The following is a 15,835-nucleotide window of genomic DNA, read 5'->3' as shown; positions in this document are numbered from 1 at the left end:
GCTGAGGACCAGCTCTCAACATGCACATCTTTGGGATAAGTGTATGACCCAAATTATAATAGATTGTTAGAAAAATCAATCCTGAGATCACCCTAGTGAAACAAGGAAACAGAAAGAATGCTGAGGAGAGGGTTTCCATATCTCATAAAGAGGGACCTTAGCTAACCAGGGGGGAGTTTACACAGATGTAAGACACAGTCTTGTCCATGCCTCTCAGTGTGGCCTTTATCCTGCTTCTCTGTTCCTAAGTGACAGAGGGGGACACTTCCTTAGATGGGGCTGATTCTTAAGGTTAATTGAAAGTGGCCTTTCTCATGAATCATCCACCACACTGAATTATTTATCACCTGCAGGCATTAGAAGGCCTTTAAACTCTTGGACTTCTAGCAAATCTCCTTGGAAATGTGCTTGCCAATGAAGATATGATTTCCTTTTGGCCATGGAAGAGACAAACCATGTCTACTGCTGTTTCCAGGTTTTCCAGCATGAGATCCAGTATCAGCCAGATCGGAAAACAGGAAATGGGGCCATGGCTGCAGCCAGCCCTGGGCGGCACTTCCATTGTGTGATGTTGGCCCTGAGTCAGCTGGGTCTCGGAGCACTCATGCAACAGAAGGGAAACTCCATAGTACTTATGGCTCTGGCCTAGTTCAGGGGCAACACCAAGCAACATGTCTCCTGGGGACTTATGCGGACTTGTCAACTGATCAGTGGGAAAGAGGGCATAAGGGGTCTAGTGCCACCCTTTCTGTAAGAGCCATGATGTCTCTTTGGTTTCTTCATCTGAAAGCCTGGTTCTGACCACCAGGGCTAATCTGAGGCTCAATGGAATGGCATTAAAGTGGGCCTGACTCACCATTCAGATCTTGAGAGCCACAAGAAAGAGTGAGTTCCCTTTTGCCTCCTGCTTTGTCTTCCAGTGAGAAAAGGCCCAAGCTAAATGGGAGGGCTGGATGTGGGAGGTGCTTATAGCAGAGCTGACTTCATGAGCATGTGTCCCAGCAGTGGCTGCCCAGGATTAGACACAAGCCACAAACATCACAGCCTTGACCCAGGAGGTGTAGAGCTGAATATGACATAGCTCTGCCTCCGTGAAGCAGGGGCTAATCCGCTAGGGAGAATAAAATAAATGGCAGCCGTAGAGATGGAGTCCCTTAGTCATCATGGCAAATGCAGGGACAATGAGAACAAGAAGCTAGGGGTGAATGACTCTTTGTTTTGTGTTGTTTTTCAAGACAGGGCTTCTCTGTAAACAGCCCTAGCCACCCGGAAACTCACTCTGTAGACCAAGCTGGCCTCGAACTCAGAGATCCACCTGCCTCTGCCTCCAGAGTGCTAGGATTAAAGGCATGCACTACCATGCCCTACTCTCACTAATGGCTCTTAAGAAGGTGACAGTGATTTATCCAGTAGGATGAGCCCATTCAAAGAAGGTGGGAGGGGCACTGAGTATTTCAGCTATACTGAAAGGAAGCCAGTATGTTGGCAGATCTTTGAGAGTAGCTACATGGAGCCAGACTCTGAACATGCAGAGGGGTAGGAAGAGCTTGAAAGAGATGAGGTGGGAAAGATACATGGTCAAATGTGAGGAGCCCAGCTATAGCCCATGCAGTACTGCCGATGGGATGGGGAGACCTGGAATGTGATTTTGGAGATGATAAAAATAAACAGAGGAGGAAGAACTGGCTTGGATGTTGGTGGCCAAAGAAGAAGTCCAAAGAGGAAGACAGATGAAATGGGAAATCATAGCATGGGGCTAGGGCTGTATCAGTTTCTACTCAACACCCAGATTAGACCCAGCACAACTCAGGCTCAGTAATGAAGGCAACGAGTGCAGATAGGACATCATGCCTCATTATGGGCATAGTTATTAGGAAGGGGACATGTGGGCCTTCCTAGATGCCTGAGGCCAGTCCTGGGGCACACTGAAAGCTCTAGGAAGCAGGAAGAAGAATGTGAACCCGTCCTGCCCACAGTCCGAGTGAGGCATAGACACTGTGACCAACCCATCAACTGTCCCAAAGTTGTCCACAGCCTTCTTAGTTATGTGATAAAGCCATGACCAAAAGCAACTTGGGGGAAGAAAGAGCTTATTTCACTCACAGTTCCATGTAACAGTTCATCATCAAAAGTAGCAAGGGCAGAAACCTGGAGGCAGGAGCTGATGCAGAAGCCATGAAAGAATGCTACTTACTGACTTATCATGGTTTATTCAGCCTGCTTTCTTATAGAACCCAGAACCACCAGCCCAGAGATGGCCTGACCCACAATGGCTGGGCCCTCCTGTTTCAATTACTAATTAAGAAAATGTTTCACAGGCTTGCCTACAGCTCAGTTTTATGGAGGTGTTTTTTTCAGTCGGGGTTTCCTCCTCTCAGATGATTCTAGCCTGTGTCAAGCTGATATAAAATTAGCCAGCACAACACCTCATGAGAAGATTACCTTGCATGGCAAAAAGAGGGCTTGCAGATGTGATTAAGATAATGGCCCTGACATGAAAAGATTAAGGTGAGTTGCCTGGTAAATTCCTACAATCTTGAGGGTCCTTGTAAGAGAAGAAACAGTTGATCCCAGGCCAGGTGTGGTGACACAAACCTTTAATCCCAGCACCTGAGAAGCAAAGCCAGGTGGATGGATCTCTGTGAGTTCGAGGCTAGCCTGGTCTATGCAGTGAGTTTCAGGCTAGCCAGAGCTAGCCAGAGATACCCTGTCTCAACAAAAACAAAGACAAACAAACAACAAAAAACATACTTGGAGGTTAGAAAATACAGCACAGCTGGCTTTTAAGATGAAGGGAGGGGACTCTAGTAAACTGTCAGTAGCATCTGGAAAAGGACTCTCCATCGGAACCTCCAGATAGAGACCACCATGAAGGCACACCTCAACCATTTAACCTTGGAGCTGTTCTGGCTTTGCAACATTGAGAACTAACACATGCAGGTATGTAATTCATACCTGGAAGGAAAGATAAGGTGCTTGGAGAACCCCAGCTTCTTCTTGATCCCCTCTGAAAACTGGGTTCTCCTGACAACCTCCAATCTTACTACACTGCCAAGACAGGTACTGGAAGAAAGGAGAGGAGGGAACTGCTAGGGACCTAGAGCACTGGAAGAGATTCAGGAATGAGATAGTGTAGTCACACCTTGGGGAGAACTGGGTAGAGACTGGGTAGAGTCTTTCCCTGTGAGGTAAAGGACTCCCCAGTTCACAACTCATCCTGTCTAGCCTCAGGTGAAGGAAGGCTCCAGCAGGGCAGAGCCTTCCCACCATTCTATCTACCCAGCATGGCCTTCCGCAGACACCACATCAGCACCTCTGGTAACCCAGCAGCCAAAGCTTCATCCTTGGACATCACTTCTATGGCTATAAAACACAAGATGGACTTCCCCCTCCCCCATTTCCTTAGGCCCTATCTTGTTAGGGTTTCCACTGCTGTGAGGAGACACCATGACCATGACAACTCTTACAAAGGAAAACATTTAATTGGGGCTAGAGGTTTAGTCCATTATCATCATGGGGGAAAGCATGGTGGCTTGCAGACAGGCAGACTTGGTGCTGGAGGAGCTGAGAGTTCTACATCTTGATCTTTAGGCAATAGGAAGTGAACTGTGTACCACACTGAGCACAGCTTGAGCAAAGGAGACCTCAAAGCCCACCCACACTTCCTCCAACAAGACCACACCTACTCTAACAAAGCCACACCTCCTAATAGTACTACTCCCTTTGGGGGCCATTTTCTTTCAAACCACCACAGGCCCCCCTCTTACAAATGCCCCTGGGTCTCAGAGTTGCTGGTTACATATTCCCAGGGAACTTCTACAGGAGTGAAGAAGGGTGCTTATGGAGGGCATTCTCACAGGCAAGAACCACTAGAGACCTCTGCAAAAACTCTAGCAGGAGCCAAGTCAGAGCAGAGAGATAATAATCACCATGGTAGTGGTGTTCAGAGAAGACCCAGTCAATAATCACCTGGGTCATATTGTCACCTTAATAGTGGCTGCCATCCCTTACACATTTTTTATAAGTCACCTCCAAGAGACTGCCAAGGTTGTGAGAGCCCCTGATGTTCACGTGAACATTCCCAAGGTGTTATTGCTAACCCAGGCGAGGCATTGGCAAACTCTAAAGTTGTGACAGATTGGGTTGGAACCCTGAGGATCCTGCCTTGTTAAAGTTTAGCTCCACACTGCTGCTGGAACAATCAGGCAGGTAGATCTGCGCCTGGGAAGACTCAAGAACGCCGGCCTAGGATTGGAAAGTCTACCTAGACCCAAAGTCGGTTGGGATCTGGAGGAGGTACAACTCAACCCTCTAAGGGTCAGTGGAGGAGCGAGGTGCATTTCTGATCGCAGGCAAGGCGTTTGCCAGGGCCACTGTGTGTGAGACAGCAGGTGCTGAGCCCACAGGCAGACGATGATGGAGAAGCCTTTGCTCAGGCCTCAGTAATGGGAGTGACCCTGGTCTCCAACCTGGCAGGGGCCCGCAGGGTATCTGCTGGTGCCTCTGGCACCGGTGCCTGGTATCTTCCCCTCCTGGAGCCCGCGGTTTCCGGGCTTGCAGCGGTGCTTGTGAGCCCCTCCCGGGCTGGGGCCAGCACCGGGGCGGGGCGCAGCCATGGCCTGGGGCGCTGGAGCCCTGCCTCCCCAGCCACCTCGCTGCAGCCTTCGCCTGCCATCCGGAGGCTGCTGTGCAGACTCTCTCGGCGCCCTTTTGCCCAGGGCCCCGGCCGCGCCGTCCAAGCCGCAGCCCTAGACTTAGAAGCCGCGGGAGTCACGCCGCTCAGGAGCAGCTCCATGGCGGGTAAGTGACCTCACCTCCCACCCTTGTCCCAGGGCGCTCCGTGACAGTTCAAGCACCTGTCTCACCCTGCCACCCTCGGAAATGGAGTGAAGGGTGCGGTTAGCCCTTCCCAGACTGTTGTGGGTTAGGATGTGTACCGGCCCCGCCTTCTCACCACCCTGTCTATACCCTTGTACCCGGGGAAGACCGGGTACAGCCCAGGAGAACGTCCTACCCAGTTCCTGCAACCAGCAAGTGAGACCAAGCCTGGAAGCCTTCTTGCGGCCTCCAGGTGTAGCCTCTGGTGTCCCTGCAATTGTGAGAGTCCAAGGGTCCTTAGGTCTCCATTTCTCTCCCCTTTGCATTAGGCTTCACTGCCTGCCACCTTCTGCCCAAAGCATGGGCTGCCCTGAATAGAGGGCGAAGGGTGGGGGCAATGGACACTAACTACAGAGCCTAGGGCAGGTGGAGCCGCCCATCTGGTTACAGGATTCCTCCAAAAAAAGAGCTCTCTCAAGCCATGGGACACAGATTCCTTCCTGGACTTTTCTTAAGTGTGTGGCACCCACACCCAAGCTCATATTCAAACCCCAGCAGGAGCCCAGGGAAGTGGAGGCTTTATGAGGGAGGGTTTGCTTTTTACTCTGGAACATAGCCACATCCAAGTTCAGGGCCCTCTGTTCTCAAAAGAAATGTCTTTTGGGCTGAGACCAGCAAACAACCTACTTATGTACCATTCCCAGGATGGGACACTATCCAATTCTGCTCACTCTCAAGAGCAGAGGTGTGAGGCTGTCATGGGGGTGGCTTTCCTCCTCTGGCTCACAGCCTGCACTGGTGGTCTCTGCCTCAGAGCAGCTGGCCTTGGTGATAGGGGGCATCATTGGGGGACTGCTGCTGCTGATTAGTGGGAGCTGCTGTCTGTGGAGGAGACTTTGCTCCACCTTCACCTATGAGGAGCTGCCAGAGACACCAGACCCGGCCACCACCTCTTCCTTCAGCAGACAAGAGGACAGGCTCTGCCCTTATGCTGGGACCCCACCCGGCAGGTGAGGTTCTGAGCTTTCTTTTTTTTTTTTTTTTTTCTCTAAGGCCTTGCTTGGGCACTTGCTCTCAGAATGGGGCAAGTTGGGAATGAAACACTCTGTTGTAGGGTGCCTATCTCAGGCCATCAGCATGCTGGAAATTATGCCAGAAACCCCAGAAATCTCACAAGGACCTGGAGGCAGGCATTGCGAACGCCATTTTCCAGCTGGGGAAACTGGCACAGAGAATATAAAAAAAGCAGATCCAGATACCACAACTGGGATCTAGAATCCAGACAGACTGTTGTCAGAGGCTTTGCTCTGACTCCCACACCACACTGTGGGATGGGCAGATAGAGACTCTGTATGTGGAGTGTGTATGTGTGTTTGTGTGTGTGTGTGTGTGTGTGTGTGTGTGTGTGTGTGTGTGTGTTGCCTCTCTGTGTGTATATCTATGTGTCTATGTGAGTCTGCATGTGTGGTGTCTCTGTATGTGTATATGTGTGTCCTAGTGTGTGTGTGTGTCCTAGTATAGGCCCAGAAGTGATGCTGCTGTCTCTTGCTGGCTCCTCTTGCATTCAGCCTCTTGGCTGAGCGCTGAGGTTGAATAATTCATTTGCCATCTATACATTGTTTCCCTCCCTTTGGACAGGCTACCAAGTATACCATTTGTTGTACCCACTTCTCACCAAGGCCGAGACTGGGTGCCCCTACATAGTGGAGATTGGGCTCTGGTCCCACAGGACACCTGCCCTGTCCCAGAGCACATGCCCTACACCTCCAGTGCCAACCCTGGTAAGTACTCCCAGGACTCAGGTGCAAGGGGCTCTGGCATAGAATGAGTAGCCCGGCCATGATGTGGGTACATCAAGAGCTGGCTGCTGTCCCCGTATCCCTGTCTTTCTCCAGCTGGCCTGACATCCCTGCCCTTCTGTTGTAGGAGATGCCTGTGTGATAGGGAACATCAACCCAGAGTTGTACAAGTCCCCAGAGGACACAAGTGAGACAGACTTCCCTGAAGGCTGCCTGGGCCGGCTGTGGTTCTCCGTGGAGTACCAACAGGAATCTGAGAGGTTGCTGGTGGGCCTGATCAAGGCTCGGCAACTGCAAGTCCCCTCAGAGACCTGCAGTCCCCTGGTGAAGCTCCACCTGCTGCCTGATGAACGGCGCTTCCTCCAGTCCAAGACAAAACGCAAAACCTGCAACCCACAGTTTGATGAGAACTTCATATTCCAGGTACCTCCTCTGGAGCAGTGGTACGTGGTGCCCTCAGGCTTCCTAGGGGGCAGCATTTTGCAGGATAACCTGGCTTCCTATCAACAGGGCCCTCCAGCCTTCTAGGACCCACATGCCTCCAGCCCTGCTTGCAGAAGGAGGGTCTACAGGAGGTAGTCCTGATGAAGACGGTTTTTAAAATGAGGTTTACTTGAAGAGAGATGATCAGAGATGGGGTTCCTCCTGCCCTGGGTGCCTGGGGAAAAGAAGAAAGAGAAAGCACATTTTAAAGTGTCTACTCAATGCTAGGCTCTGGTCTATGGGCTGTTGGAATTTACCCAATATCCTGGGCATTATGGGCAAGGACACCCAATGGAGACCCTCCAGGCATATGAGTTGGGGCAGAAACTGCCTGTCCTGGTGGTATCTGAAGGGACTAAAGCCATGTGTCAGACTGTTGGTGTCTAAGGTTGGGAAGGATGCCTGGGCACCAAACTTACCATAGCCTGGGAACCTCAGCAGGTGTCCAGGGGCTCTTAGAAGGGCCTGCCAAGAGTCTTGGACAAACATTTCTTAAGAGCTGTGCAACACAATGGCCTGAGAGGGAAGAAAAGGCCAGTCCACTTCCAGAAAGCATGTGATTTCTGGGGCTGGAGTGAGACTGAGAGCTAGGAAGAGGTGTGGCCCAGCCACGGTGGCCCTCCCACAGGAGCCAGGGCTGGGAGACCTAACAGGGGACACCTTCTCTGCTCTATCACTGCCCCATGATTTCACACCTCAAGGGGTTTTTATTTGTTTGAAGTTTTTTAAGGGATTATCTCACTTACTTATTCAAATTTTTTCTCTTTCTCCCCCCCTTTCTTTTTTTGGTTATATAGCTTGATGCTACACACATGCCATAGAGTATTTTAATATTAACATTTAGTATTAATTTTCTTTATTCTTGAGAATTTCATATATATGTTTCCAATAAAACATGATCACACCCTCCCCATTTCCCCTTCCACGTACCCCATCCAAATCTCCCCAACACAGTTCTCCCAAATTCATGTTTGTTTTTTGAGACAGGATCTCACTGTGTTACTTACCCTGGTTGCCCTATACAGACCAGGCTAGTCTCTTGAACTTACTGAGAGCCAACTGCTCTGTCTCCCAAGCCCTGGAATTCAAAGCATTCACCACCACACATGGTTCTTACATCCTTTCTGCTTTTTCTTAGATGTCCCCTGAGCCTTGGTAATGGGGCTGAGAAAGATGCTCCATTTAGGGATGAGGACTCCACAGTCTCTTGTTGCTGTAGCACTCTGACTTGTTATCTCACCCCAACTTGATCCTGGGGCCTCCCTGCTCTGGGAAGAAGGGCTGACAGTGAAAATCAGAATTAATTGCCCATCTGCTGTAACCCAGACACAAAGATGGGGTTTTACAGGCTAGACAAGAATAGTGACCCCCACCTAACAGCTGTGAAGGCCAAGGCTCAGAGAGAAGGGAGCCCATTTCCCTAAGACCAAGCCATGATTTCTGGCATAACTTTTCTGCAAGCAAACACTTTCCAAGGACAGATTCTGGTTACTGGGCTACCAAGGAGGGCCCCATGCATCAATGGATATAAGTCCTTAAAACACTGTATGACAAGGCTCAGGTCTACCCATATACTTCCCCAGGTTACTGGGCCTTACTGCTGAGAAGGGTCACTAAGTAAACCTGAGTTTAGACATGTCTCCTGTCTCCAGCATGTTAGATATACCACTTGGCACCTACTCCCAGACCTGACCCTGGTCTCGGTCCTGTCTGTCCTCAGGTATCCAGCAGAAGTGTCACCCAGAGAGTGCTGAAGTTCTCCGTGTACCATGTAAACAGGCAAAGGAAGCACCAGCTCCTCGGGCACGTGCTATTTCCCCTGAAGAATGAGATCCTGGCAGGGGACCACCACCATGTCATCTGGAGAGACCTGGAAGCCGAGAACCTAGAGGTGAGATGGTCAGCAAGCACATATCACTGGGCGTTAGCATTACTGTGGGTTGCCAAGATATGCAAGGGCCTACCTGGCACCGCCTGGCCAGCAACTTTCTCTGTTCCTGGTCATCATCCTACAGTGGCTCAGGGAGGTGGGCCCAGGCCCTACAGGAGAGGATGGGACCTATACCTAAGCAGACACAGGACATTGAAATACTTCAAGTGATACTCGGGAGCAAATGGAAAAAGTCACATTTAGGAATCAGGTGTGGTGGCATACCTCTATAATCTCAGCACCCAGGAAACTGAGCAGAAGAACCACAACTTTTTTTAAAAAAAAAAAATATTGATTTGTTTTTTACATTCCAATTCAGTTTCCCCTCCCTCCTTTCCTCCCGCTCCCTCCACTTCCCCCCTCTTATATTCCATCTGTTCCTTGGAGAGGGTAAGGCCTTCCCTAGGAGGTCTACTAAGTCTGTCCCATCATCTCATTGATGCAGAACCAAGGCACCTATCTACCCCCTACACCCCTGTGTCTAGGCTGAGCAAGGTATCTCTCCATATAGAATGGGCTCCATATAGAATGTCTAATGCAGTTTGTGCATTAGAGTTAGATCTTGGACCCACTGCCAGCGGCCTCAAATAATGCCCCAGCCATACCACTGTCACCTATATTCAGGGAGTCTAGTTCAGCCTTATGCAGGTTCCCCATTTGTTAGACCTGAGTCAGTGATCTCTCACTAGCTTGGGTCAGCTGATTCTATGGGTTACCTCATCATGGTCTGGACTCCTTTGTTCATATTTTTGCTCCTCCTTTACTTCGATTATACTCCAGGAGCTTGGCCCAATGGTTAGTTGTGGATTTCCACATCTGCTTCCATTTGTTTCTGGAAGAGGGTTCTAGCTTCTCTGGGGGGTTGAGAACCACAACTTTTTACATTACATTTTTGTTTATCTATTATGGGTGGCGTGGTATACTTGTAAGGATTAGAAGACAACTTGCAGGAGTGCTTCCCTCCTTCTGCCACATTGATCCTGGAGATTGAACTCAGGTAGTTGAGCTTAACCCACTGAGCCACTGCACCAGCCCATAGCACAAATTTGAGGCCAGCTTGGGCTACACAGTGAACCTCTATCTCTAAAGAAATGAACATTTGGATTCCCACACAGGTCTCTGTGAAAGGGAACACAGCAATGGGAAAGCCTAGGTCCAGGGAAGTATTTATCTCTTCTTCCCCAAGCCCCAGGGAAGACCCAGGTAAATCCAAACAGGCTTTAGAAACCAGAGACCTGGCTCTGGCCCATTACCACTGGTTAGGGATCTCTTTCCCAAAATGCTTAGGACTAGGAAGGGTTCACATTTTACTTTTTTTTTTCAGATTTTGCAATGTTTACATATACATAATGAGATATCTCGAGGGAGGAGACCCAAATCCAATGCAATGTACATTATATGCACATTAACCGCAATGGACAAATTTGATTTTATACAGTATTTTAAATATTTTGGGGGGCTAGAGAGATGGCTCAGCAGTTAAGGCACTGGCTGCTCTTCCAGAAGACCTGGGTTCAATTCTTAGCATTCATATAACAGCTCACAACTGTCTGTAACTCCAGTTCCAGGGGATCTATACCCTCACACCAATGCACATAAAATAAAGTTAAATAAATTTAAAATATAATAATTTTTAGCATATGGGGCTAGAGAAATGGCTCAGTGCGGAAGAGTATTCACTGGGAAAGAAGAACTGAGTTCAAATCTCTAGCACCCATGAAAAGCCTGGCATATGGCCTTATAGTCCTGTAACTGGAGCACTGGGGAGTAGAGACAGATGCATCCTGGGAATTTGCTGGCCAGCCAGCCTAATCCAACTGGAGAACATCAGGTTCAGTAAAAAACCCTGTCTTGAGACAATAAAGCTTAGTGACGGAGGAAAGTACCTAAAGTCCCCTGTGGCCTCTGCATGGACAAGCACATCTGAGCATACACACTCATGCTTGCCTACACGTATGTACACACTTAATAAGACTTTAAAACAAAGCAAATTTCATAGTATGTAATTTAACATTAGAGAGTTTGGAACATCAGGTCATTTCAGATTTGAGTCTTTTGGACTGGAAATGCTTACCTGGCATTCCATGAGTATCTTCCAATGCCCAGACTTCTGTTTTCCTGTTTATAAAATGGTGGGGGTCACAAAGGAAACTGTGCAGGTGTGTCGTGAGAGATTGTTCTCAGTTCCTCTGCCACCTGCCAGAGTGACAGGAGTGAATGCTTCTATCTCTGCCTCCCTAGCCTCCTTCAGAGTTTGGTGACCTTCAGTTCTGTCTCAGCTACAACGACTACCTGAGCCGCCTGACTGTGGTTGTGCTCCGTGCCAAAGGTCTCCAGATCCAGGACAACAGGGGTGTTGTCAGTGAGTCACCCCATCCCACTCTCCTGGTCCTAGAGAAGGTCCCTCCTAAAGAGCCTAGCCAGGGCTAGGCAGTCTGACCTCACCACCAGCCATCCAAATTGTGCTTCGTGTGCCCAAGACCAAGCACTCAGCACTTCCTCTGCTTTGCCCTGCTCTCCCTCTACCAGTGCTTCTGCCATCCAAAGCCTTTTCTAAGACTACATTATGTGCCAAGTGCTCTGCACAGACTGAAAACCTCACCCTGCTGCTCTGGTTCCCGGGGCAGCATCTTAGTGCTTTGAACTGGCCTGCCTGCTTTGTCTGTCCCTCTGTTGAATGGCTCCTGTAGGTTCAGCCCCACACCTGCCTATGCCTGAGGACAGGCTCCTACTCCTTGGGGGTGCTGGTACCCTGATAGTGCTGCTGCTTCTTGGCCTTCCAGAACACTGGAGCCAGGCACTGACCCTGTTCATCTTATGACCTCCAGCCAGGTGGAAGTTGTCAGTTACTTGCAGGAGTTCAGAAAGTCTGAACTCATCCACACCCGGCTCCCAAGCTTCTGGATGAGCCAGAGCTTAAGGAGGCTCAAAGTCTGAGTGTCCAACAGGCAGTAGGTTGCCAGCAGGGAAGCTGGGCTGTGGTTCCAGGTTCAGATCAACAGAGCCAGCTGAGCACGGGTGCCTCCAGAGCCAGAGGAGGGAAAAGGAAGCCAGTATTACACTAATTAACTGTTTCCTCCTGTCACATCCTCTGGCCTCAGCAGCTGGGGACCAGAAAGTGATGGGGACCTGGTGCTTAGGGAGGGGGCACATGCCTCTTCGCTCGAGATCCCACTTTAGGGACTGGGTTCATGCCTACTTCTCCTGCCCACTAGTACATGTGCACTGCCTCCACAGGCGTGTTTGTCAAAGTGTCCCTGATGAATCACAACAAATTCGTCAAGTGCAAGAGGACTTCTGCTGTGCTGGGCTCTCTCAATCCTGTGTACAATGAAACCTTCAGCTTCAAGGCTGACGTCAATGAGTTGGACACTGCAAGCCTTAGCCTGATGGTGCTGCAGATCACGGAAGGCGACAGTAAGGCTTGGGGAATGGGAAGTGGGGACACGGGGTTGGAGCAATTTAAAGCTAGGGCTAGAGTTGTAGGCAGTGAATGGCTTTCCTTAAGTAGAGCTGTCCCTGTTTCTGATTAAAGAAACTAGCTCTCAGAGAGCCACAGAGCTTGCCCACAGGAAGCCTGGAGCTCATACCCAGTTTTAGTTCAATTGGATTCTGTCTGTGGTACCCCAAAAAGAGACTGAAGGATAGTCTCCTCCTCGTTCTGGGTAAATTGTCAGAGATGCCAGGTAGTCCGTTTCCCGTGCTGGGTGTTGTGCTCTCTGCATTTCTTCATGCCTTCTAGATGAGCATGTAAGGCCCTGGATGGGTCTCCTAGCCAGTTGTCCTGCACTACCCATTCCCTAGTATTCACTATCCCTGACTACAGAAGCAATGTCATTGGGCTTGATTGTTCACATGGGTTGGACTTGGGACCTTCTCCCCAGTGGTATTTGTTGGGTGGACATTACTGCCTAATGTTCTTGCCTAGTGTACAAGAAAGCAATGAAAGAGGCCTTCCTTCTACAAAGTGCTTTCTCTCATAGCAATTCAACTTGCCTTGAGTTTCACATGGCCTGGGGCAGGGAGCCAGGCAGTGAAGGACAGGGCTGCAATGCAAGTTCTCACCTGGTCTCCTCCTCCAAGTTCACTGGGGAAGAGGAAACAATGCTGATGATGGCACATTGTTAGAGAGGAGGAGCTTGCCACTTCCTTCCAAAGAGGGAATGGGAGGCACAGAGAGAAGTAAGTGCAGGCACTAGGATGAGGGTGACATGGCTTTCGTGTTTAAGGACATGACATCTTTCCTTCCCCTGCAGAGAACTACCCCCTGGGCCGTGTGGTAGTGGGCCCCTACATGTACACCCGAGGCAAGGAGCTGGAGCACTGGGACGAGATGCTCCGCAAACCCAAGGAGCTGGTGAAGCGCTGGCATGCACTCTGCCGCCCCACAGAGTCCTGAACAGTGCCAGGACCTCACTCTGCTTGGAAACTCGTGTCCTCCCTGTTACATGCAACACCACAGTGTGGACAGCTCATCTAACAGTCAGAGCACTGTGGGGCTAGCCTGAGCCAGTTGTCCATGAGTGTTTGTGTGCAGGAGTAAAAAGTGACAAAGAAGCTCAGATTTGACCAGTATTTGTGGCCAGGAGCCTCTCCCAACCCACCTAACCCCTCTTGACCTGTAGGGCTGCCTGGCCTTGGAGCCTGGCTCCTGATCATCAGGGTTGTGACCTAGAACAGGATCTCAGATGTTGAGAACTGATACCCTGTTTGGTGGAACACAGCTACAAATGCTGAATGGGAATGTAGCGTGAGCAGCATCCACCACCTGGGCAAGGTGGTGGTGGGTTGAGACCACAACTGCATTGTTTTTCAAGCTGGGGTTTTTCTGTCTTCCACCCAGCAGAGTGGAACAACACACATCTCTCTAGGGGCACAGCAGATCTGCTGAGCAGCCCACCCATCCAGGGGGGTCAACAAGTGGTCAGCACAGCTAACTATGTAGCCTTCTCCCTGGAGCCGTAACACATGACCCAAAATTATATGAAGTCTGGCCCACAGCCATCCTCAGACTACCACACCTCACGCCCTAGTCCCTCGAGTGATCTGTTGCTGGGTTTTGGGCTCATCTGGTTAACAGAATTTGACATGCAGCTCCTGACTCTTACTTTGGACAGGTGAATCCATGGGACTATGGTATTGTCCACAAGACTGATGACAGTGGCATGCCTGTGCCCTGGTAGGTGTAAACTTCATTAGGTTAGTGGTCCTCAGAGTCAAAGTCACTGTCACCAAATGCCCATGTTGTACTAATGAGTGGGTGCTGTGCCTGTTGTGTTTCCATGTGAATCTGCACCCTAAGCTGCAGCCAGGCAAAGTCAATGCAGCTGCTGTGTCACTAAAGCAGAACAGCCGACCTGTGTCTCTCCTGCTGCATGCCGTGAAGTGACCTTGGCCAAAGCAGCAGTGACCGTTGTCGGTGCCTGTTTAGCTCCACCTCTCATTTCTGTCAATACACAAAGTTCTGTCAATACAAGTTTTGACTGACTGGTCCAAAAGGACAGCCATCTTGTGTTTGCTTCTTCCTTACTCTTTTCACTTACCCATTTTCAAGGTGGTCCACACTGCAGTGGCTTCTTTTTTTTTTTTTTTTTTTTTTTTTTTTTGTTTTTTTTTTTCAAGACAGGGTTTCTCTGTGTAGCTTTGGAGCCTATCCTGGCACTGGCTCTGGAGACCAGGCTGGCCTTGAACTCACAGAGATCCGCCTGCCTCTGCCTCCCGAGTGCTGGGATTAAAGGTGTGTGCCACCAACACCTGGCTCTGCAGTGGCTTCTAATAGCATATCACACACACAGAGGAGCTTGTGCCTGTAGGGCAGCCTACTGAAGTAGAACCATCATGTTTCATCGGGAGCCCTGAGGCAATGGATGCCACCACCCCCATATTCCAAATTGAGACTTGTGATTGACATGACTTTCTAGGATGACAAGGGAAAGTTGGTTGGCTGGTGCATCTGATAGGTCTCTAAAACACTGAAGTGGCAAGAAACCAGCAGGCTGTGTGACTGAGGGGTGAAAGGAGGGGGCACCATATTGTACAGACATGTATAGACATAGAAGCATGAGGAAATATGCAGATTTTCATGGGCCAGAGTGAGCTCTCAGGGGCCATCTCAAATCCAGTTTGTATGTGACTCTAGCAGAAACTCTTTTTACATTCCCATAGAATATCTTAGAATAAAGTGATCAGTTCCTCAGAAAAATACTTACAATTTGTTTGAATTTCATTTAACACATACCAATTTGAAAATCATTGGACAAATTTAGAATATTCAACTTTCAATTCATTACTGTGATATATTTATCCATCAGTTTGCTTTTAATAAGACAGGCTTTTATTGTTATTTGTTTGTTTGTTTGTTTGAGACAATGTCTCACCATGCATACTTGGTTGATCTGGTGCTCACTATGTAGATCAGGTTAGCCTCAACCTCATAGAAATTTGCCTGCCTTTGTCTCCTAAGTGCTGAAATTAAAGACATTCGTGGGCACGCACACCATGCCCTGCCTAAGAGTTTATTTTCATATTAGTTTTAAATTTTCAATTTTCATAATTGTGGTGGTTTGAATGAAAGTGGCTCCCAGAGGCTCATAGGGAGTGGCACCTTTAGGAGGTGTGGCCTTGTTGGAGCATGTGTGTCAGGTGGTCAAGCCAGGCCAAGTGTCACAGACTCTTTCTGCTGCCTAGAACTCTCAGCTCCTTCTCCAGCACCATGTCTGCCTGTGTGCTGCCATGTGTCCTGCCATGATGAAAATGGACTAAACCTCTGAACTGTAAGCTAGCCCAATTAAATGTTTTTCTTCAA

General features: G+C 49.4%; 1 protein-coding gene across 1 annotated transcript; it reads left to right on the top strand.

Annotated features, from left to right (window-relative positions):
* The first annotated feature begins 439 nt into the window (after nucleotides 1-439).
* Nucleotides 440-13,429, top strand: LOC100759659 (synaptotagmin-15). Its single transcript, XM_027389459.2, has 9 exons — nucleotides 440-628; nucleotides 4,353-4,800; nucleotides 5,633-5,828; nucleotides 6,457-6,599; nucleotides 6,745-7,040; nucleotides 8,821-8,991; nucleotides 11,272-11,392; nucleotides 12,268-12,447; nucleotides 13,287-13,429. Exons 1-9 carry the CDS (start codon nucleotides 440-442, stop codon nucleotides 13,427-13,429), a joined length of 1,887 nt encoding a protein of 628 aa, XP_027245260.2.
* The last annotated feature ends 2,406 nt before the right edge of the window (nucleotides 13,430-15,835 follow it).

Source organism: Cricetulus griseus (assembly GCF_003668045.3).
Source record: "Cricetulus griseus strain 17A/GY chromosome 1 unlocalized genomic scaffold, alternate assembly CriGri-PICRH-1.0 chr1_1, whole genome shotgun sequence".
NCBI lineage: Eukaryota > Metazoa > Chordata > Mammalia > Rodentia > Cricetidae > Cricetulus > Cricetulus griseus.
The sequence above is the reverse complement of the archived record's forward strand: the minus strand, read 5'-3'. Positions and strand labels throughout refer to the sequence as shown.